This window comes from Xenia sp. Carnegie-2017, unplaced genomic scaffold (genome assembly GCF_021976095.1).
Source record: "Xenia sp. Carnegie-2017 unplaced genomic scaffold, XeniaSp_v1 HiC_scaffold_21, whole genome shotgun sequence".
NCBI classification, from domain to species: domain Eukaryota; kingdom Metazoa; phylum Cnidaria; class Anthozoa; order Malacalcyonacea; family Xeniidae; genus Xenia; species Xenia sp. Carnegie-2017.
In genome coordinates this window covers 2,173,379-2,194,824 of record NW_025813484.1, presented here as the reverse complement: position 1 = coordinate 2,194,824, position 21,446 = coordinate 2,173,379, and the positions used below count along the sequence as shown (strand labels likewise).

At 36.5% G+C, this 21,446-nt stretch overlaps 4 protein-coding genes across 11 annotated transcripts; all 4 read right to left on the bottom strand.

Moving 5' to 3' along the window:
* Window positions 1–172: 172 nt before the first annotated feature.
* Window positions 173–8,605, bottom strand: LOC124444386 (cationic amino acid transporter 2-like). 3 transcript variants are annotated; one of them, XM_046994986.1, is made up of 7 exons: window positions 4,862–5,007; window positions 4,441–4,540; window positions 3,615–3,923; window positions 2,811–3,074; window positions 1,849–2,409; window positions 660–1,616; window positions 173–407 (listed from the first exon to the last, which is right to left on the bottom strand). In XM_046994986.1, the coding sequence occupies exons 4-7, from the start codon at window positions 3,037–3,039 to the stop codon at window positions 277–279; spliced, it is 1,878 nt and encodes a 625-aa protein (XP_046850942.1). In that variant the 5' UTR covers window positions 3,040–3,074; window positions 3,615–3,923; window positions 4,441–4,540; window positions 4,862–5,007; the 3' UTR covers window positions 173–276. The 3 variants fall into 3 exon arrangements, with proteins under 3 accessions (XP_046850942.1, XP_046850943.1, XP_046850944.1); XM_046994987.1 differs by having other exon boundaries at window positions 2,811–3,049; XM_046994988.1 differs by lacking the exons at window positions 4,441–4,540; window positions 4,862–5,007 and adding an exon at window positions 8,485–8,605 and having other exon boundaries at window positions 3,615–3,647.
* LOC124444387 (cationic amino acid transporter 2-like) lies at window positions 5,036–8,626 on the bottom strand. 2 transcript variants are annotated; one of them, XM_046994990.1, is made up of 5 exons: window positions 8,452–8,626; window positions 7,618–7,856; window positions 6,699–7,259; window positions 5,510–6,466; window positions 5,036–5,259 (listed from the first exon to the last, which is right to left on the bottom strand). In XM_046994990.1, the coding sequence occupies exons 2-5, from the start codon at window positions 7,844–7,846 to the stop codon at window positions 5,162–5,164; spliced, it is 1,845 nt and encodes a 614-aa protein (XP_046850946.1). In that variant the 5' UTR covers window positions 7,847–7,856; window positions 8,452–8,626; the 3' UTR covers window positions 5,036–5,161. The 2 variants fall into 2 exon arrangements, with proteins under 2 accessions (XP_046850946.1, XP_046850945.1); XM_046994989.1 differs by having other exon boundaries at window positions 7,618–8,105; window positions 8,452–8,541.
* Window positions 8,627–9,187: 561 nt separating this feature from the next.
* LOC124444388 (high affinity cationic amino acid transporter 1-like) lies at window positions 9,188–13,441 on the bottom strand. The gene is made up of 5 exons (XM_046994992.1): window positions 13,378–13,441; window positions 11,893–12,534; window positions 11,068–11,628; window positions 10,074–10,997; window positions 9,188–9,736 (listed from the first exon to the last, which is right to left on the bottom strand). Exons 2-5 carry the CDS (start codon window positions 12,122–12,124, stop codon window positions 9,627–9,629), a joined length of 1,827 nt encoding a protein of 608 aa, XP_046850948.1. The 5' UTR covers window positions 12,125–12,534; window positions 13,378–13,441; the 3' UTR covers window positions 9,188–9,626.
* A 44-nt stretch (window positions 13,442–13,485) lies between these two features.
* LOC124444389 (high affinity cationic amino acid transporter 1-like) lies at window positions 13,486–21,411 on the bottom strand. Of its 5 annotated transcripts, none has more exons than XM_046994994.1 (8): window positions 21,032–21,411; window positions 19,990–20,266; window positions 19,225–19,785; window positions 18,234–19,157; window positions 16,002–17,033; window positions 15,823–15,922; window positions 14,545–14,876; window positions 13,486–13,547 (listed from the first exon to the last, which is right to left on the bottom strand). In XM_046994994.1, exons 2-5 carry the CDS (start codon window positions 20,219–20,221, stop codon window positions 16,972–16,974), a joined length of 1,779 nt encoding a protein of 592 aa, XP_046850950.1. In that variant the 5' UTR covers window positions 20,222–20,266; window positions 21,032–21,411; the 3' UTR covers window positions 13,486–13,547; window positions 14,545–14,876; window positions 15,823–15,922; window positions 16,002–16,971. The 5 variants fall into 5 exon arrangements, with proteins under 5 accessions (XP_046850950.1, XP_046850949.1, XP_046850953.1 ...); XM_046994993.1 differs by having other exon boundaries at window positions 16,920–17,033; XM_046994997.1 differs by lacking the exon at window positions 21,032–21,411 and adding an exon at window positions 20,732–20,889 and having other exon boundaries at window positions 16,920–17,033.
* Window positions 21,412–21,446: the final 35 nt, after the last annotated feature.

Here is a 21,446-nt window from a genome sequence, read left to right as displayed (position 1 = left end):
AAATAAAAAATGACCCTCTTCTCTAATATGCCCCTCACCTCCCCCTCCCCCCCCCACCCAACCGAGAGTTTCTTTTAGAAGCATCTCTCAAATTAAAAGCCTGTCTCTAAGAGATGTTGATCTTCGGTTTGGTTTTCAGTATCATGATCCCATAATGAAAACAAGCGACAGCTTCATTTCAGAACCTTTTAATGAAAATATGATGTTAAACTGCTAAAAGCCTTTTAATAGATAGACCTAAGCACTCCAACCAAGAATTTAATAAAATACGACTCCTTATAAATCTTCTGGTGATTGTACGTTGCTCAACTCTTCGTATTTTTCAAGATGCTTTTCTACTTCTACGTCGATATTGTCTTTATTTTCTTTACTGTGTCGTACACCATACGTCAGATATATAATCAAGCCTGAATGAAGAAAGAGTGAAGAAATGTTCTGTAAGATTCGGTTATCAACATTGGTGTGCTGATAATGCAGGAACCACACAGTCTGTTCTAAATTTACGGGGTGGAGAGACAAAAAGCATATGAACATATTCCATGCGTAGGTTGCTGAATTGAACAATTTAAACGACTTCTCCATAGAAAAGTTAACAAATCTATAACCCCCCCCCTCCACAGAAACTCAGCTCCGCAGTCCCTGCAATCTTTTTTACTTACCCAATGCTAAAAAGATTCCAAAGTATCCCCATGAAATAGCTGAAAAATGCAAGATTAGTGCCACATTGAAGGAGATGGCAGCTACAGGTAGAAGTGGCATGAATGGCATTTTGAAGTCCAGTTTCACTTGTGATTGAGGCTGCCTCATTAAAATTACAACAGCTGCCACAGCCAAGAAAAAAAACAAGCTTGTGCACAACAATATGGAAGGCTGTTTGGACGTGATTCGGTGAAATTCATGAAACAAACAAGATTCTAAAGCGAGTAGGCTGAGAAAAAATACCGTCAAAGACGTTTTGACGACAAGATAACTGTCCTCATTCGGCGCATCCAGCTTTGATCCCAAAACTCGTTTTGCCATTCTTTTTAAGATGGGGACTTTTCGAGGCAAAAGAGGTGCCATTTCAATAGCATCTTTGAATTTGATTTCATTATTAACTGATTGATGCGTCGATGGAGTTTCGTTAGAATACGACGAAAATCTTTCGTCAACTTCCTTCTCTTCAGTTATGTCAGATGTTTCCTGTATAATTGTACCGGGTTTATACCTCAACAGAACAGCAATAACGCATACAGCAGTGTATGAACATAACGAGGAAATGGACAACACGTCTGCTAGCGCTTTGATTTCAAAAAGAAGAGAAAGTAGAGCAATAATTGATCCAAACAACAGACAGCCAATGGCAGGCGTCCGAGTTCTTTCGTTAATTTTTGCTAAGAAGCCAAAAACAAGACCATCGTGTGCCATTGCATACAAGACTCGGGAGAGCTGATAAATGCCATTCAAAGAGCCAGTGGTTAGAGCACAAAGCGCACCTGCAGCAACGATGTATTTTGCAGTGCTGAAGTCTTTCTTGTCAAACGATGTTGCAAGGGATGACGTTTCTGGAATTTCACTGTAGTGAATCATCAAAGTCAAACTTATCCCAAGGCATTCGTATAGAACAGTAACTAGGACTGAAATATGAGTAAAAGTGAGAATTAGTAACTGCGGAAGTATAAATACAAAATAATGATAAAAGGCTTCGCATAGAATTACAGTTTCAAGATTTTTCCTTGCTGACTTTTTATAAAATAAATCTCAAGTAATTGCACAGACTTAATGAAGGTTTACCTTCTTAGAATGAAAAATTTGTTTCTTAGTATCGAAATGAAATGTTAAGAGCTCAAAACTGCAGACTATACATACCACTGACAGATATGATTGATCTTGGGATTGCCTTGCGAGGATTTTTGGCTTCCTCACCAGAAGTTGCAATCACCTCAAAACCGCTGAACGCGAAGAACAACGTGGACGCACCGGAGAGAATACCGTTTAAGCCAAATGGTGCAAAGTTTTTCCAATTCTTTGTGTCTGCATATGTCAATCCAGAGATAATAACAAACACAACCACACTGATGTTGAGAATTGTAAAAAACCAATTCAACGCATTTGACTGAGAAACGCCCCAAATAGTGACCAACACAAGAAACAGTGTAAAACCAAAGGCTAAAAAATCCACATACTCTGAAAGCCACGGAACTTCTAAATGACCAACGTGATTCATGAAAAAAACCTTGATGCTATCGTTACAAAGAGAGTTGACGTTCTCGCTCCATGCACGAACCACAGCGGCTGTTCCCATGGTAGAAGCAACCAGTAGCATCCAACCAATCATAAACGCGCAAAGCTCACCAACGGCAACGTAACTGTAAATATAAGCTGAGCCTGCTCGAGGGACACGGGCACCAAGCTCGGCAAAGCAAAGGCCTGAAATTTAAACCAATTATGTTAGCTACAAAAGTTTACATTCTAGTATATAGGAATTATTTATCATTGGTAAAACAGGGCAATTGCTCGGTTCGGCTACCCTTTCTTTCGGTTCTCACAGACTGAAAGGCTAAAAAATTTATTAAACTAATGAATAAAAACACAGAGAAAAAATGAGCATTTGTTTTAGGCCCACAGGAGGGTTGAAATGCGTGAAGGATCCAAATTTTCGACATCGTCAGGCTGCGTTTACGTTGTAAAGTGAGCATTAATTTTGTCAATAAAGTGGAGTGGCCTGAGTCCCATCACTATAATATAATTCAACAATCTATATTTTATATAACCTTATAATCATAGACAGTAATAAAAAACTGGTTGACTTAGACTATTTACAATTATACCTGAAAGACAACACACCAAAGCACCAATTGCAAAGGAAATAACAATAGCTGGACCAGTTTGGTCTCTAGCAACTTTCCCTGCAATGACGTAGATACCTGCCCCGACCACATTGCCAACACCAAGTGCAGTAAGATCCAACGTGGACAATTTTCTTTTTAAGGCTGTACTGTCAATTTCACTCTGAGTGAAGTGTTTTGTTCGAAAAAAGGCTCTTCGAAGCTTTTCCATTCTTTTCCTCCCGTCGAAATGATTGAATGAGTTTACTGCATCAAATGAAAGGCTACCGTCATATAAACATGACAAAATATTTGTCTTCCTTTGTGAAAATGAACGAGAGTTTCATACATTAACATGACTATTTGGATCCCCCTCAAACTTCTTTGGTTGAAATTATCGAATAGTTCACTGCATTGATCATTTGTGCAGGCAGCTTCATACAACTAGCCTTAATACACTAAAGTAGTTTCATAGTTAATCGTCTTTATTAAATCTGTTGAAGAAATGTGGACGACATGCAGATTTTGTACATGGTAATTATTGCTACCTATAAATAGTCAAAGAAAAAAATTGTAGTTCATAAAAATGTTTGCGAATTATTTTGTTTCGTGACCTATTCACCAGCAGCAATTCAAGTCAGAGTTAAGTCCACTGAAAAAATGATCGTAATTTCAACAAAATTATGAGCAACAAAAATATTTCTATTTTCTTCTGTTTCTCGCATGTTTGAACCATAGAAATACCTTACTCATAAATGTGATAACGACAAAGCAAAGTACATCTACAATGGGGGAATGAAATCTTACCTTTAAAGATTGTTCTTGATGTATTACGAAGACCAATGATGAAATCACTGTAAGCAATGACTTTACACAAAGAGAAATAATTATGCAGTGGAGCTATAAAACTCGGTAGGCATTTCGTGAGTTGGTCATATGAAAGACGACAGTTGTCATAAGATAGTCATGGCCTTATTCATTCTACACGCCATGCAACTCCCTTACATAACGTCAATAAAATGTCCACCCGTAATACATAAAGACGACATTGCATGATCTCCGTCGCGAACTTGTCTATTGCTTTCCTTAGTATATAACGTGAGGCAGGCAGATAATCTAAATGAAAACCATTTAAGATAGCCAGATGAATTAATGTATTAACAGACATTTTAAAAAAATTAGGTCACGAAACTCATGTCAAATCAAGGCGACAACTTTCAACACTTCTCTGTCACAATGGGGCATCAATCTTTCATTTGTCTAATTAAAATTTTCCCACGTGAGAGTAGAAAAGTTTTAAACTTCTTTAGCAAATACAACACAATTTTGAGCTGAGATGAAAACCAAATAATATCGTTCATACGATACACAAAATACAACTTCAGAAGAAATCATAAATTATGCCCCGTTTCAACAGTTGTTGGATAGACTTTAAAACAGTTTTGTTTATATTGCCCAGAGGGTTCGTAGGTCATGCTTGACTTGAAGGAAAATATATTTTAAAGTTGTTTAATTGTATCAACATTATAAAAGAGTAAAATCATTCACACTACAAAGCGATTTGTTTCAAAATTCTTGAAACTTCTGACTAAATACAAAAGGATGAATATTGGCAGATGACATCATCACTTACTAGTTTTTAGGATCACCCTCGTCACATGATGTTTGGTAAAATATGTTCAGGTGTTCTGGAATAATATCGTCAGGGCCACCGTCCAACGCTCTGACTGCTTCTATTTATTAAAGATAATCAAGTGTTTCAAGAGAAAATTTGCAGAAGATATCAATGATATTGAGAATATTGGGATGTCAGATGTTATTAACCCAACCATTTAACATTCCTGGCAGGCCAAGTAAACCCATAAATATCTTTTAATAGAGTTCACTGAGCAAGCCACAGATATGGTAAACACTCTGTACAACGTATGAATCTTCGGAGGGGCATAAAAGATGGCTTTAGTTAAAGGAATGATAAAATCAAACTCCATTTTTATAATTATAAAACATTATTTGAAAACCGACCTACAATTTTTCATAAAAAAATGTCAATGTACCTGCACTCAGGTGTTTAATCATTTGACGTAGTAAATTATCCAATAAACGCCCCTTGTCAAATAACGCCTAGTATATAATAAAAGAAGACTCTCTCTAATGAACGCAAAGTGAAAGATGTTGATCTTCGGTTTGGTTTTCAGTATCATAATCCTATAATGAAAACAAACGACAGCTTCATTTCAGAACCTTTTAATGAAAATATGTCAAACTGCTAAAAACCGTTAGATAGACCTAAGCACTGTAACAAAGAATTTAACACAATATGACTCCTTCTGAATAGTTTTAAGATTGCATTTTTCTCATTTCTTCGTATTATTGTTAAGACGCTTTTCTAAATCAGCAATGTCCTTATTTTCTTTACTGTGTCGTACACCATACGTCAGATATATAATCAAGCCTAAATGAAGAGTAAAGAAATGTACTGTAAGATTCGGTTATCAACATTGGTGTGCTGATAATGCAGGAACCACACAGTCTGTTCTAAATTTACGGGGGGTGGAGAGACAAAAAGCATATGAACATATTTCATGCGTAGGTTGCTGAATTGAACAATTTAAACGACTTCTCCATGGAAAAGTTAACAATCTATAACCCCCCCCCCTCCATAAAAACTCAGCTCCGCAGTCCCTGCAATCTTTTTTACTTACCCAATGCTAAAAAGATTCCAAAGTATCCCCATGAAATAGCTGAAAAATGCAAGATTAGTGCCACATTGAAGGAGATGGCAGCTACAGGTAGAAGTGGCATGAATGGCATTTTGAAGTCCAGTTTCACTTGTGATTGAGGCTGCCTCATTAAAATTACAACAGCTGCCACAGCCAAGAAAAAAAACAAGCTTGTGCACAACAATATGAAAGGCTGTTTGGACGTGATTCGGTGAAATTCATGAAACAAACAAGATTCTAAAGCGAGTAGGCTGAGAAAAAATACCGTCAAAGACGTTTTGACGACAAGATAACTGTCCTCATTTGGTGCATCCAGCTTTGATCCCAAAACTCGTTTTGCTATTCTTTTTAAGATGGAGACCTTTCGAGGCAATGGAGAAGCCATTTCAATAGCATTTTTGAATTTGATTTCACAATTAACTGATTGATGTGTCAAAAAAATTTTATTTGAATGCGATGAAAATCTTTCGTCAACTTCCTTCTCTTTAGTTATGTCAGATGTTTCCTGTATAATTGTACCGGGTTTATATCTCAACAAAACCGCAATAACGCATACAGCAGTGTATGAACATAACGAGGAAATGGACAACACGTCTGCTAGCGCTTTGATCTCAAAAATAAGGGAAAGTAGAGCAATGAACGATCCAAAGACCAGACAGCCAATGGCAGGCGTCCGGGTTCTTTTGTTGATTTTTGCCAAGAAGCCAAAAACAAGACCATCGTGTGCTATTGCATACAAGACTCGGGAGAGCTGATAAATTTCATTCAAAGAGCCAGTGCTTAGAGCACAAAGCGCACCTGCAGCAACGATGTATTTTGCAGTGCTGAAGTCTTTCTTGTCAAACGATGTTGCAAGGGATGACGTTTCTGGAATTTCACTGTAGTGGATCATCAAAGTCAAACTTATCCCAAGGCATTCGTATAGAACAGTAACTAGGACTGAAATATGAGTAAAAGTGAGAATTAGTAACTGCGGAAGTATAAATACAAAATAATGATAAAAGGCTTCGCATAGAATTACAGTTTCAAGATTTTTCCTTGCTGACTTTTTATAAAATAAATCTCAAGTAATTGCACAGACTTAATGAAGGTTTACCTTCTTAGAATGAAAAATTTGTTTCTTAGTATCGAAATGAAATGTTAAGAGCTCAAAACTGCAGACTATACATACCACTGACTGATATGATTGATCTTGGGATTGCCTTGCGAGGATTTTTGGCTTCCTCACCAGAAGTTGCAATCACCTCAAAACCGCAGAACGCGAAGAACAACGTGGACGTACCGGAGAGAATACCGTTCAAGCCAAATGGTGCAAAGTTCTTCCAATTCTTTGTGTCTGCATATGTCAATCCAGAGATAATAACAAAAACAAGTACACTGATGTTGAGAATTGTAAAAAACCAATTCAACGCATTTGATTGAGAAACGCCCCAAATAGTGATCAACACAAGAAACAGTGTATAACCAAAGGCTAGAAAATCCACATACTCTGAAAGCCACGGAATTTCTAAATGACCAACGTGATTCATGAAAAAAACCTTGATGCTATCGTTACAAAGAGAGTTGACGTTCTCGCTCCATGCACGCATCTCAGCGGCTATTCCCATGGTGGAAGCAACCAGTTGCATCCAACCAATCATAAACGCGCAAAGCTCACCAAAGACAACGTAACTGTAAATATAAGCTGAGCCTGCTCGAGGAACACGGGCACCAACCTCGGCAAAGCAAAGACCTGAAATTCAAACCAATTATCGTAAAGCATGCTTAAAATAGTTTATATACTAGTATATAGGAATGTTTTATCATCAGTTAAACAGGACAATTGCCAAGTTTGGCTGCTCTATCTTTTAGCTTTCACTAACTGAAAGGCTGACAATTTCTTAATCTAATCAATTTAAACAAAGAGGAAAAAGAATTATTTCTTTCAGACACAATCACCAGCTCCCAATTTTTGATGCTTCGTTCGTCAAAAAATTGGAGTGGCCTGAGTCCCATCACTATAATATAATTCAACAATCTATATTTTATATAACCTTATAATCATAGACAGTAATAAAAAACTGGTTGACTTAGACTATCTACAATTATACCTGAAAGACAACACACCAAAGCACCAATTGCGAAGGAAATAACAATAGCAGGACCAGTTTGGTCTCTAGCAACTATCCCTGCAATGACGTAGATACCTGCCCCGACCACATTGCCAACACCAAGTGCAGTAAGATCCAACGTGGACAATTTTCTTTTTAAGGCTGTACTGTCAATTTCACTCTGAGTAAAGTGTTTTGTTCGAAAAAAGGCTCTACGAAGCTTTTCCATTCTTTTCCTCCTGTCGAAATCATTGAAAGAGTTTATTGCATCAAGAGAAAGGCTACCGTCATATAAACATGACAAAAGTATTTGTGTCCCCTTTGTTAAAATGAACGACAGTTTCCTGCAATGACCATTTGGACCCCCCTCAAACCTCTTCGATAGAAATTATCGAAACGTTCGATGTATTAATCATTTGTGCAGGCAGCTTCATACAACTAGCCTTCATACACTAAAGTAGTTTCATGGTTTATAGTCTTTGTTAAATCTGTAGAAGAAATGTGGACGACATGCAGATTTTATAGATGGTAATTTTTGCTACCAATAAATAGTCAAAGAAAAAAATTGTATTTGATAAAAACGTTCGCAAATTATTTTGTTTCATGACCTATTCATCAGCAGCAACCATGCATCAGCCGCATATAATGAACTCAAGTCAGACTAAAGTCCACTGAAAAAAAACGATCGTAATTTTAAGAAAATTAAGAGCAACAAAAGCATTTCCATTCTCTTTTGATACTCGCATGTTTTAATCAAGGAAATATCTTAGTCATAAATGTGATAACGACAAAGCAACTTACATTTACAATTTACAATGGGGAATGAAATCTTACCTTTAAAGATTGTTCTTGATGTATTACGAAGACCAATGATGAAATCACTGTAAGCAATCACTTCACACAAAGAGAAATAACAAATTATGCAACACGAGCTATGCCAATAAGCATTGCACAATTGGTCATATGACAAACGACAGTTGTCAAAAAGAAAGAGTCACATGACATTGTCCCAGTTATTGTACAACCTATGCAACTGTTATATACAACGTCAACAAAATACTCAGCCGTACAGTACTTATAGAGAGCATTGATCTCCTTCGCAAACTTTGTCGATTTCTTGTCTGTTGTTTGCCTCAGTAAACAACTTGAGACAGGCAGATAATCTAAATGAAAACCATTTAAGCAATAGATGAATATATTCTTAACAAACACTTAGAAAAAATTACGTCACGAAAATCATGTCAAATCGTGCAGACAACTTTCAACGTCTTCGTCACAATGGGTATCAATCTTTCACTAGCCTAATTACAATTTTCCCACGTGAAAGTAGATTTTAAAAAAATTACTTCGAAATACGACACTAGTTTTGAGCTCAGATAAAAACTAAATAACATCGTTATTGCGACTCGAAATACAACTTCAGAAGAAATATAAACGATTCTCCATTTCAAAAAATTGCTCCTTTAAATTTCTTTGGTGTAAGAAACGCGTATCAAGGCAGATTTCAAACAATTATTGTTTATATTGCTGTGAGGGTTCGTACGTGGGTCATGCTTGGCCTGGAGAAAAATGATTTTTAAAGATGTTTAATTGGTATCAACATTTATCATTAACACAAAATCATTAACAATACTAAGCAATTTGTTCACAAATTCTCGAAACTTCGGTAAAGAAAACGATGAACAGTGACAGGTGACATCATCACTGACTAATTTTAAGGTTCATCCTCGTCACACGATGATCACAAGAGGACACATATGTGTATAGTAACGAGCATATTGAAAGTACCGCATGATTTTCTGCAGGACGTCTATTTCACGAGACTTGTCAATCAGCAAACTTTGTTCATTTCAACAATTGACATAATACCAAAATCAAATCATATCTCTTCCTTCAAACAATGCCAAGTTCACGCAATATAGAATGTTCCCACCTGTAATCCGACAATTTTACGACGTGAAGAAGGAAGAGAGAGGAGCATTGCTCGATTATAATGAAAAAAATATTTATTATTCTTCGGTTGTGTTTTCCACTTGTGCATAATTTGGTTCGTTGGTCATCCAATTTTCTTCATTTTGTTTGCTGTATCTGATACCATAAGATAAATAGATCACCATACCTACGACAAGAAAAGAAAGAACACTAACACAAGTTCATCAGTCATTTTCATAGAAAGGACGGATGACAAGGTCACTGTCGATTTCAAAAACAAATTTTCTGTCTCTAAACCGGTTTCTGCATGTTTTGTGATGAAAACTGAGCTGGTTGAAAAATTGTTGTGTTATTGCATTTCCTAAATTACAATATAGCTTCACGATTAAAAATGACCAAAAATTCTCACTTTCAAAATATCTGGCTTACGCAAAAAAGCTATGTTCAAGTCTCCCTAAAATACTCAAAACGCACGCACTCTTTTGGAAAAACAAGTCAAATAATATCACAATCTTAAAACTCACCGATCGTCATCCAAACAGCAAACCGTATCCAAGTAAGACTTCTCAATTCCAAAAGTAAAAAGACGTTGATGAAAACCGCTGCCAGGGGTAGATGTGGTAAAAATGGAACCTTGAAATAAAGGCTTGCCTTTCTCTCCGGTTGACGGGAGATGACGTCAACAGTCAATAACATCCACGTTACAAATAAAACAAAAATAATGATCACGTAGGGATTCTTGGATCGTAAGTAGTCCATGCCCCATATAAGGCATGATTCTAGTCCTATCACGCTCAAGAGAAAGATAATTAAAGAAACTTTAACAACAAGATAACTATCTTCATTTGGCTCATCAAGACGTCTTCCAATAATGCACTGCCCAAGTCTCGTCAGTATAGGAAGTGTTTCATTAAAGTTTTTTGACGATGATATTTCTTTCTCTGGAACTTCTCCACCTCCCAAAGTTTCAATGTCATCATCAATCAACATTTCTCCAGGGTCAGCGGTCACTTCTTTAATGATGTTACCAGGCCTATACCGTAATAGAATCACACTGATGGCCACTATGGTGTACGACAACAGAGTTCCAACAGAAAGCATCTCGGTTAGTGAAGCCAAATCGAAAAACATTGCAAGCAAGGCCGTCAACAGCCCGCTACTAAGACACGCTATGAGAGGGGTACCTGTGCGGTCGTTAACTTTTGCAAAACAACTAAAAATGAGTCGGTCGCTTGCCATAGAGTACATAATCCGAGGAATGGGAAATAGGCCATCTAGTACACTCGCACTGAGGCCACAGATCGCACCAACAGCAACGACATATTTTCCTGTTGAAAAACCCCGTATTTCAAAGGTCGTTGCTAAAGCTGAAGTCTCAGGCAAGCTATGGTAGGGTAACATTAAAGTAAGCGTCACCGAGACACTCTCATACGCCAAAAATATAACGACTAAAACAAAAAAAAACACAAAATCATTATAAAAGATACAATGACCAAACAGAAAATTGTCAAAACTCACACAGTGCAGCCACGGTAGCTCTTGGAATAGCCTTATGAGGATTTTTCGCTTCTTCTCCGGACGTGGCGATCACGTCGAAGCCAACAAATGCAAAAAAACAAGTGGAAGCACCAGACATAATGCCATGGAATCCCCATGGTGCAAAATCACTCCAGTTCCCCGTGTCTGCAAAGGTCAGTCCAACAAACGTAACGAAAGCGATGACAGCTAGATTTAGGATCGTTAACACCAAGTTGAAGGTAGTCGATTCAGAAACACCACATGTTATGATGATCACTGAAACTGCTATCACAGCAAACGCCAAAAAATCAGGATACTCGGACAACCAATGAACTTTGAATGCTCCAATATGCTCAATGAGCAAATTCTTCACACAGTTGTGACATAATGAATTAAAAAAATCGCTCCACGCTTTAGCTACCGCCGCAGCACCCATGATGTATTCAAGAAGCATGTTCCAGCCAATCACAAAAGCGATAAGTTCACCAACAGTGACGTAACTGTAAATGTAGGCAGAGCCTGACTTTGGTACTTGAGCTCCAAACTCTGCATAACAGAGACCTAAACATCAAAATAATACTTAATTAAAAGCAAAGTTATACTTGAAGGTGAAATAAATCTTTCGGATGAAAAAATTATTCAGAATGACGAAGAGCTTACGAAATGGAAAAGATGGTGAGGATGTAGATGACATGAGTATGTTTAAAATAAAATGACAAAGGATTTGGGAGGAAAGTGACCAAATATGGCATGAATATGCTTAATTAAATGACAAGGGAATGGGTACTATTATCATCCAACATGTTTACAACATTAATTACACACCTGAAAGGAGAGATGCAACAGCTGCAATGGCAAACGAGACAACTATGGCAGGACCAGCCTGATTCCTTGCTATTTCCCCCACAAGAACATAAACTCCTGCTCCTAATGTACAACCAATCCCAAGAGCTGTGAGATCCAACGTAGATAAGCATCGTTTTAGTTGAGTTTCTTCAACTTCGCTTGTGGTGAAAGTTTTAGTTCTTTGAAATGCCTTAATTATTTTCGTGGTCATTGTGCAGCATTCACAGATATTACCACCATCTATCCATTGATGTTCCTGTTTCAAAATATTCAATGGAAAATTGGACGTCAAAATACGACGAATTGGTAAGGTTACCTACAGTGGCGGATTACTAGTTACAAAGTTGTTGAACTTTAAAGCCTGGTTCACACTAGTCGTAAGAGTGGGAAAAATCGTAGTGTTTTATCATGTGCGACCGTCTCAGTAATTTACTGGTAAGTGTGAACATAGCAAATACGGGATCCCAGATAATTGAGATCCAACGTAGATAAGCATCGTTTCAGTTGAGTTTCTTCAACTTCGCTTGTGGTGAAAGTTTTAGTTCTTTGAAATGCCTTAATTGTTTTCGTGGTCATTGTGCAGCATTCACAGATATTACCACCATCTATCCATTGATGTTCCTGTTTGGAAATATTCATTGAAAAACTCAATGTTAAAATACGACTGAGTTAATGAAAATTGATGACAAATATGTAATCATATTGTAATCATGTTGCTGATGGTCAATTATATGTTATTCCACAATGCGACTATTTTAACAAAACAGTGGATATTCAACACAAATGAACTACTAAAATGAGAAATGCACTTTATTAAATCATTATTTAAAAAAAATTTCTCTAGAAATTTATTGATTTCGACCAAACATACGGGATGGCTACACCACTGCTTATGAGTTATGACGAGTGCACAATATAAATGGCCAAGTGTTTCAACAAGCCGCCATTTCTACAATTACATATACAATTGAAAGGTTTTGGTCAAACAATCAAGACACTGACGGAAGAAATCTAATACCTTGATAAATGAAAGCGCGTGAGTCTGACATAACCATTTATATTTGTCAAACACAACATGCAAATATTTTTCTTAACTTAGAAAACCAGTCATGTGAAACACGTTCATTATAAGTCGAAGATGTACAATATATGTTTATCAATGTGATATAACTTTACAATACAATTATTGAAAATAAGTATCAATTTCAAATCGTAGGCCTGTGGGCAAGCATATATTTTCAATATTTCTACGATATTTGCGTGTATAATCCAAGTTAGGTCATCTTCAAATAGCAACGTATAAATTATTAATTGTTCCAAATTAGTTTCATACTACTGTAGATGTTTATAAAGTCAATATCACATGTCAGGGCAACCTTATCTCCACTAGAATAACGAATTCCATTTATGTATTAAAATTGCAAGTTAGACAATGAATGTACTATAACAAAATAAACTTCTTACGATTTCGAGATCCATAAGCCTTTCTGTAACATCACAAATAACTATTTTAGGATTAATCATGAAGGAATACCTGAATTAGAGAAATGCCGGTTGCAATTTTTGTTCTTCTTGTTTCTACTTGCTTCTCGCAATATGAAACGTCAATCGTGTTGTCGTTGTCGTAAATCAACCTGCAGTAAATAAGACGACCTGCAGTGAACAGGAAGATCTATATAACAACCTGGTACACGATTTTAAAACAAATTTTACCGTATTTCTACGATTTATCTTCATGCGTTATTTTTTCCTATCTTTGAAATGGAGGATTGTTTTTAGGCGGGCAAAACTGTAAGCGCGTATTATTTCACGCAACACACGCTTCAAAAATATCAATAATAAAGTCTTAAACACATGATTTTGTTTGGAATTTCGAGCAAAAGAAGGTGACTTTTTTGATTTCTGCATTAGTAAAGCTCAAACGAATGAACGCTTGTATCAACGAAGATAAAAACCCCAAGCCTTTCTAATTCTTCTCTATGAAATGAAAAATTCTATGTTTCTGCATTACACGTCTCACTCCAGCTACACGGCCTACACCCTAAGACATATCATCCTCAAGCATTCTGCCATTCATGCTGAGATGATTTTCCAAAGAGACCACGGAAAATTGTTTCATTGATCTCAGTTTAATAGCACGCACACTTTATGATGGCTCAACCGTAATCATCCCTTCACTACTTTGGCTATAGCTTACGATGTCTAAGAAATAAGTCAATGCCATACAGGTAGAAAATTTTACTTTAATAATACGTCGCCTCCTTTATAAACAGTTTCTCTTGTTATAACTTACTTGTGGATTGCGAATGCAATTGTTAGATTACCATACAAGAATTGTTTGACGAAATAACTACTTTCGATATCTTCAGCTTTTATTTTTCCCAAAAAATAAACGCGAGGAAGTGTGAAACATAAACAATTAAACATAAGTTTCCTTAAAAGGTTAGATGAAAAAAAAAACAGCACTCATAAGTCATAAGATAGTCATAATCCCACAACACGCTCCCTTTCCTCCATTCCACACACCACGAGACTCTATCACATACATGCAAACTTCACTAGATTTTCTAATGGTAAAACAGCTGATTTAGCCAGCTACATATAATTCCCTATGTACTAAATAACACTCACAAAATGCTCAGCGTTATTATTTATAGGATACAGATCAATTCCATCTTCTTCGTTAAGTCTTCAATTTCCTGTCGGCCGTTAGCTGTAGCATACAAAGTGAAACAGGCAGATACTCTAAATGAAAACCATAAGGGTTGCAGATGAAATTGAATTTGAAAGCAGCAAATACTGGATCCCAGACAATTGAGATCCAACGTAGATAAGCATCGTTTCAGTTGAGTTTCTTCAACTTCGCTTGTGGTGAAAGTTTTAGTTCTTTGAAATGCCTTAATTATTTTCGTGGTCATTGTGCAGCATTCACAGATATTACCACCATCTATCCAATGATGTTCCTGTTTGGAAATATTCATTGAAAAACTCAATGTTAAAATACGACTGAGTTAATGAAAATTGATGACAAATATGATTAGTTGCTGATGATCAATTATATGTCATTCCACAGTGCGACTATTTTAACAAAACAGTGGATATTCAACACAAATGAACTACTAAAATGAGAAATGCACTTTATTAAATCATTATTTAAAAAAAATTTCTCTAGAAATTTATTGATTTCGACCAAACATACGGGATGGCTACACCACTGCTTATGAGTTATGACGAGTGCACAATATAAATGGCCAAGTGTTTCAACAAGCCGCCATTTCTACAATTACATATACAATTGAAAGGTTTTGGTCAAACAATCAAGACACTGACGGAAGAAATCTAATACCTTGATAAATGAAAGCGCGTGAGTCTGACATAACCACTTATATTTGTCAAACACAACAAATATTTTTCTTAACTTAGAAAACCCGTCATGTGAAACACGCTCATTATAAGTCGAAGATGTTTATCAATGTGATATAACTTTGCAATACAATTATTGAAAATAAGTATCAATTTCAAATCGTAGGCCTGTGGGCAAGCATATATTTTCAATATTTCTACGATATGTGATATGTGTCTGTATAATCAAAGTTAGGTCATCTTCAAATAGCAACGTATAAATTATTAATTGTTCCAAATTAGTTTCACACTACTGTAGATCATTGCTTTAGCTTAGTTCTATAATTGAAAAGACTCCGTGATGGTTTTGTCTAATGTTTATAAAGTCAATATCACATGTCAGGGCAACCTTATCTCCACTAGAATAACGAATTCCATTTATGTATTAAAATTGCAAGTTAGACAATGAATGTACCATAACAAAATAGACTTCTTACGATTTCGAGATCCATAAGCCTTTCTGTAACATCACAAATAACTATTTTAGGATTAATCATGAAGGAATACCTGAACTAGAGAAATGCCGGTTGCAATGTTTGTTCTTCTTGTTTCTACTTGCTTCTCGCAATATGAAACGTCAATCGTGTTGTCGTTGTCGTAAATCAACCTGCAGTAAATAAGACGACCTGCAGTGAATAGGAAGATCTATATAACAACCTGGTACACGATTTTAAAACAAATTTTACCGTATTTCTACGATTTATCTTCATGCGTTATTTTTTCCTATCTTTGAAATGGAGGATTGTTTTTAGGCGGGCATAACTGTAAGCGCGTATTATTGCACGTAACACACGCTTCAAAAATATCAATAATAAAGTCTTAAACACATGATTTTGTTTGGAATTTCGAGCAAAAGAAGGTGACTTTTTTGATTTCTGCATTAGTAAAGCTCAAACGAATGAACGCTTGTATCAACGAAGATAAAAACCCCAAGCCTTTCTAATTCTTCTCTATGAAATGAAAAATTCTATGTTTCTGCATTACACGTCTCACTCCAGCTACACGGCCTACACCCTAAGACATATCATCCTCAAGCATTCTGCCATTCATGCTGAGATGATTTTCCAAAGAGACCACGGAAAATTGTTTCATTGATCTCAGTTTAATAGCACGCACACTTTATGATGGCTCAACCGTAATCATCCCTTCACTACTTTGGCTATAGCTTACGATGTCTAAGAAATAAGTCAATGCCATACAGGTAGAAAATTTTACTTTAATAATACGTCGCCTCCTTTATAAACAGTTTCTCTTGTTATAACTTACTTGTGGATTGCGAATGCAATTGTTAGATTACCATACAAGAATTGTTTGACGAAATAACTACTTTCGATATCTTCAGCTTTTATTTTTCCCAAAAAATAAACGCGAGGAAGTGTGAAACATAAACAATTAAACATAAGTTTCCTTAAAAGGTTAGATGAAAAAAAAAACAGCACTCATAAGTCATAAGATAGTCATAATCACACAACACGCTCCCTTTCCTCCATTCCACACACCACGAGACTCTATCACATACATGCAAACTTCACTAGATTTTCTAATGGTAAAACAGCTGATTTAGCCAGCTACATATAATTCCCTATGTACTAAATAACACTCACAAAATGCTCAGCGTTATTATTTATAGGATACAGATCAATTCCATCTTCTTCGTTAAGTCTTCAATTTCCTGTCGGCCGTCAGCTGTAGCATACAAAGTGAAACAGGCAGATACTCTAAATGAAAACCATAAGGGTTGCAGATGAAATTGAATTTGAAAGCAGCAAAGATAAATCAGCAGAAATTTGAAAAATTTTAAGACATGAAAATCACGTTACATCATAGTGTCGACAGCATCCAGCCTCGACATTTCGTTACCAAAAGGGAGTTATCTGCCATTTCGTAAATACTTTGTTCGCGGATGAAAGTAGATTAGAGAAATTTTTTCTACATTAAGCAAGTCCTCTGATAACAATTGAATAACATCGTCAATACAACACTAAATGTGCAACTTGAGAAGAATTTTAAGAGGGTAGAGGCATCCACTTGCAAAGGTTACTTCACGACTGGTTAGTGGCAGGGGTGAATTCAAAAGACATCTTAGGCCCTGCTAATTTGGCGTTTTCATTGTATGCATTATCTTGAATGCCAGTCACTTTTATTAAACTTATTACTACCAATCCATGTTATTTGCTATTACAATCATAATAAATCAAGATAATTCTTTTAGAAAAATGCTATTTACTTGTTGTTATGTAGAAACTTTGCCCACGATGTAAAACCTTGCATATTATTGTGTATAGTTAAAATACAAAATACACTTCACATAATTCGCGTTGAAACACGCAAAATGCTGTGTAGGCCAGATTTCGTACAATTACCCCGAGGGTTCTCTGGTCTCCATAATTTCGTAGAAGACCTACTGCTAACGCGCATTTTCTATATACGACGAGTTTTTTTAAAACAGACATGTTTCGACATCTCATGTCTGTTTCTCTGGTCATACAACGCTATGTCAACACTAAGCATTCTCCTTCCGCCCACCCATACCTCACCACACATGTGAAGGGAAGAGGAAGGAGTAAAAATGATTGCTCAACTATAATCATTAAAATAAATAATCATTATTCTACGGTTGTACTTTTCAGTTTAAAGTAACTTCGTTCGCTCGTTTTTCAATTTTCTTCATTTTGTTTGCTGTATCTGATGCCGTATGATAAATAAATCACCATACCTAAGACAAGAAAAGTAAGAAAACTTCGAATGTCATAGAGGCTGGTTTTTATGAGAAATATTAAACTTCAATGAAAATGAGCAAAACCTCTCAGTTCCAATAAATCTGGTTACGTGCAAAAGTAAGTTCCAGTCTCCTTCGGAAACGCAAACACACTCTTGTGGAAAAACAAGTCAAATAATATCACAATCTTAAAACTCACCGATCGTCATCCAAACAGCAAACCGTATCCAAGTAAGACTTCTCAATTCCAAAAGTAAAAAGACGTTGATGAAAACCGCTGCCAGGGGTAGATGTGGTAAAAATGGAACCTTGAAATAAAGGCTTGCCTTTCTCTCCGGTTGACGGGAGATGACGTCAACAGCTAATAACATCCACGTTACAAATAAAACAAAAATAATGATCACGTAGGGATTCTTGGATCGTAAGTAGTCCATGCCCCATATAAGGCATGATTCTAGTCCTATCACGCTCAAGAGAAAGATAATTAAAGAAACTTTAACAACCAGATAACTATCTTCGTTTGGCTCATCAAGACGTCTTCCCATAATGCACTGTCCAAGTCTCGTCAGTATAGGAAGTGTTTCATTAAAGTTTTTTGACGATGAAATTTCTTTCTCTGGAACTTCTCCACCTCCCAAAGTTTCAATGTCATCATCAATCAACATTTCTCCAGGGTCAGCGGTCTCTTCTTTAATGATGTTACCAGGCCTATACCGTAATAGAATCACACTGATGGCCACTATGGTGTACGACAACAGAGTTCCAACAGAAAGCATCTCGGCTAGTGAAGCCAAATCGAAAAACATTGCAAGCAAGGCCGTCAACAGCCCGCTACTAAGGCACGCTATGAGAGGGGTACCTGTGCGGTCGTTAACTTTTGCAAAACAACTAAAAATGAGTCGGTCGCTTGCCATAGAGTACATAATCCGAGGAATGGCAAATAAGGCATCTAGTACACTCGCACTGAGGCCACAGATCGCACCAACAGCAACGACATATTTTCCTGTTGAAAAACCACGTATTTCAAAGGCCGTTGCTAAAGCTGAAGTCTCAGGCAAGCTATGGTAGGGTAACATTAAAGTAAGCGTCACCGAGACACTCTCATACGCCAAAAATATAACGACTAAAACAAAAAAAACAAAATCATTATAAAAGATACAATGACCAAACAGAAAATTTTTAAGACTCACACAGTGCAGCCACAGTAGCTCTTGGAATAGCCTTATGAGGATTTTTCGCTTCTTCTCCGGATGTGGCGATCACGTCGAAGCCAACAAATGCAAAAAAACAAGTGGAAGCACCAGACATAATGCCATGGAATCCCCATGGTGCAAAATCACTCCAGTTCCCCGTGTCTGCAAAGGTCAGTCCAACAAACGTAACGAAAGCGATGACAGCTAGATTTAGGATCGTTAACACCAAGTTGAAGGTAGTCGATTCAGAAACACCACATATTACGATGGTCACTGAAACTGCTATCACAGCAAACGCCAAAAAATCAGGATACTCGGACAACCAATGAACTTTGAATGCTCCAATATGCTCAATGAGCAAATTCTTCACACAGTTGTGACATAATGAATTAAAAAAATCGCTCCACGCTTTAGCTACCGCTGCACCAGCCATGATGTATTCAAGAAGCATGTTCCAGCCAACCACAAAAGCGATAAGTTCACCGACAGTGACGTAACTGTAAATGTAGGCAGAGCCTGACTTTGGTACTTGAGCTCCAAACTCTGCATAACAGAGACCTAAATATCAAAATAATACTTAATTACAAGGAAACTTATACTTGACGGTGAAATAAATCTCTCACATAAAAAAGAATGGTGCAAAATAAAAGAGAAGCTTATAAAATGGAGAAGAGAAGGTGGGGTAACAAAATAAGGCACGAGGATATATAAAATAAAATGTCAAAGGGTGAGAGAACAAGAGGATTGATCAAAATAACACACCTGAAAGGAGAGATGCAACAGCTGCAATGGCAAACGAGACAACTATGGCAGGACCAGCCTCATTCCTTGCTATTTGCCCCACAAGAACATACACTCCTGCTCCTAATGTACAACCAATCCCAAGAGCTGTGAGATCCAACGTAGATAAGCATCGTTTCAGTTGAGTTTCTTCAACTTCGCTTGTGGTGAAAGTTTTAGTTCTTTGAAATGCCTTAATTATTTTCGTGGTCATTGTGCAGCATTCACAGAAATTACCACCATCTATCCATTGATGTTCCTGTTTCAAAATATTCAATGGAAAATTGGACGTCAAAATACGACGAATTGGTAAGGTTACCTACAGTGGCGGATTACTAATTACAAAGTTGTTGAACTTTAAAGCCTGGTTCACACTAGTCGTAAGAGTGGGAAAAATCGTAGTGTTTTATCATGTGTGATCGTCTCAGTAATTTACTGATAAGTGTGAACATAGCAAATACGGGATCCCAGATAATTGAATGTATGTGCAAGTAAGATTCATTCCTACATTTGCCTTTATTATCGCCTCATTATCAAAACAGTTTTTGTAATAAATAAGTCATGTGGAACAATGCATTTGAATAAAGTTGATGAATAAGTTTGAAACTTTGAAATACACAACTTGAAAAGATTTTGGCATCAATGTTAAATTCTAAGTATGTTATTCCATTTTCTTCGGTTGGTAAATCGCCAATATTTTATTCTCTATAATTTTACAACTTACAGATTTCTAAAATGAAGTATCGATGAATCATTACAGCATGTGATGTTAGGTCATAGTTATAAATTAAAACGTATGGACGCTTCGTTCCTCGCAGTTTAAATTTCAATCCTGAAGATGCAATAATTTAGTTTAGTAATGCAGTTAGAAAAATGCGCTTTGTCCTAACGGTCAAAGAGTCGACATAACGTACATAACGTAGATGATTTGTTTATATAAGAATTGGAGAAAACTCATTTCTCATTCACACAAACATCTCAGTATAGCATAACAAAACATTCAACATTAGTCATGAATACATACCTTTCATTGGCACAGAGCCGTTTAAAATTTTCTTTTTCCTCCTTTTTCTTTCACGAATGATGAACCGGCAATCGCCTCCTCAATAACTCCAATAACAAAGACAACAGTCAACGTGTCAAGGATCTATATATACGACGATCTGCTGGTGCATGAATGTGAAACACTTCAAATCACTGATGTGAAACCATGTCTAAAAGATTCTCAACAAAAATTAGCATGTAAATATGTAAATAGTTATATTAAGTAGGTCAAGAATGGTTTTACGGCGAGAGTCCAAAAATGTGGGATGAATTTATAACTAATATATATTGTGTAAAAAATAGCGATTGGCTCTAACACTCTGTAGTTGTTTTTCATCTCTGGTGAAGAATAAGATGCAGTGTTTTATTCATTCTCACGCTGTGTCTCTAAGTTT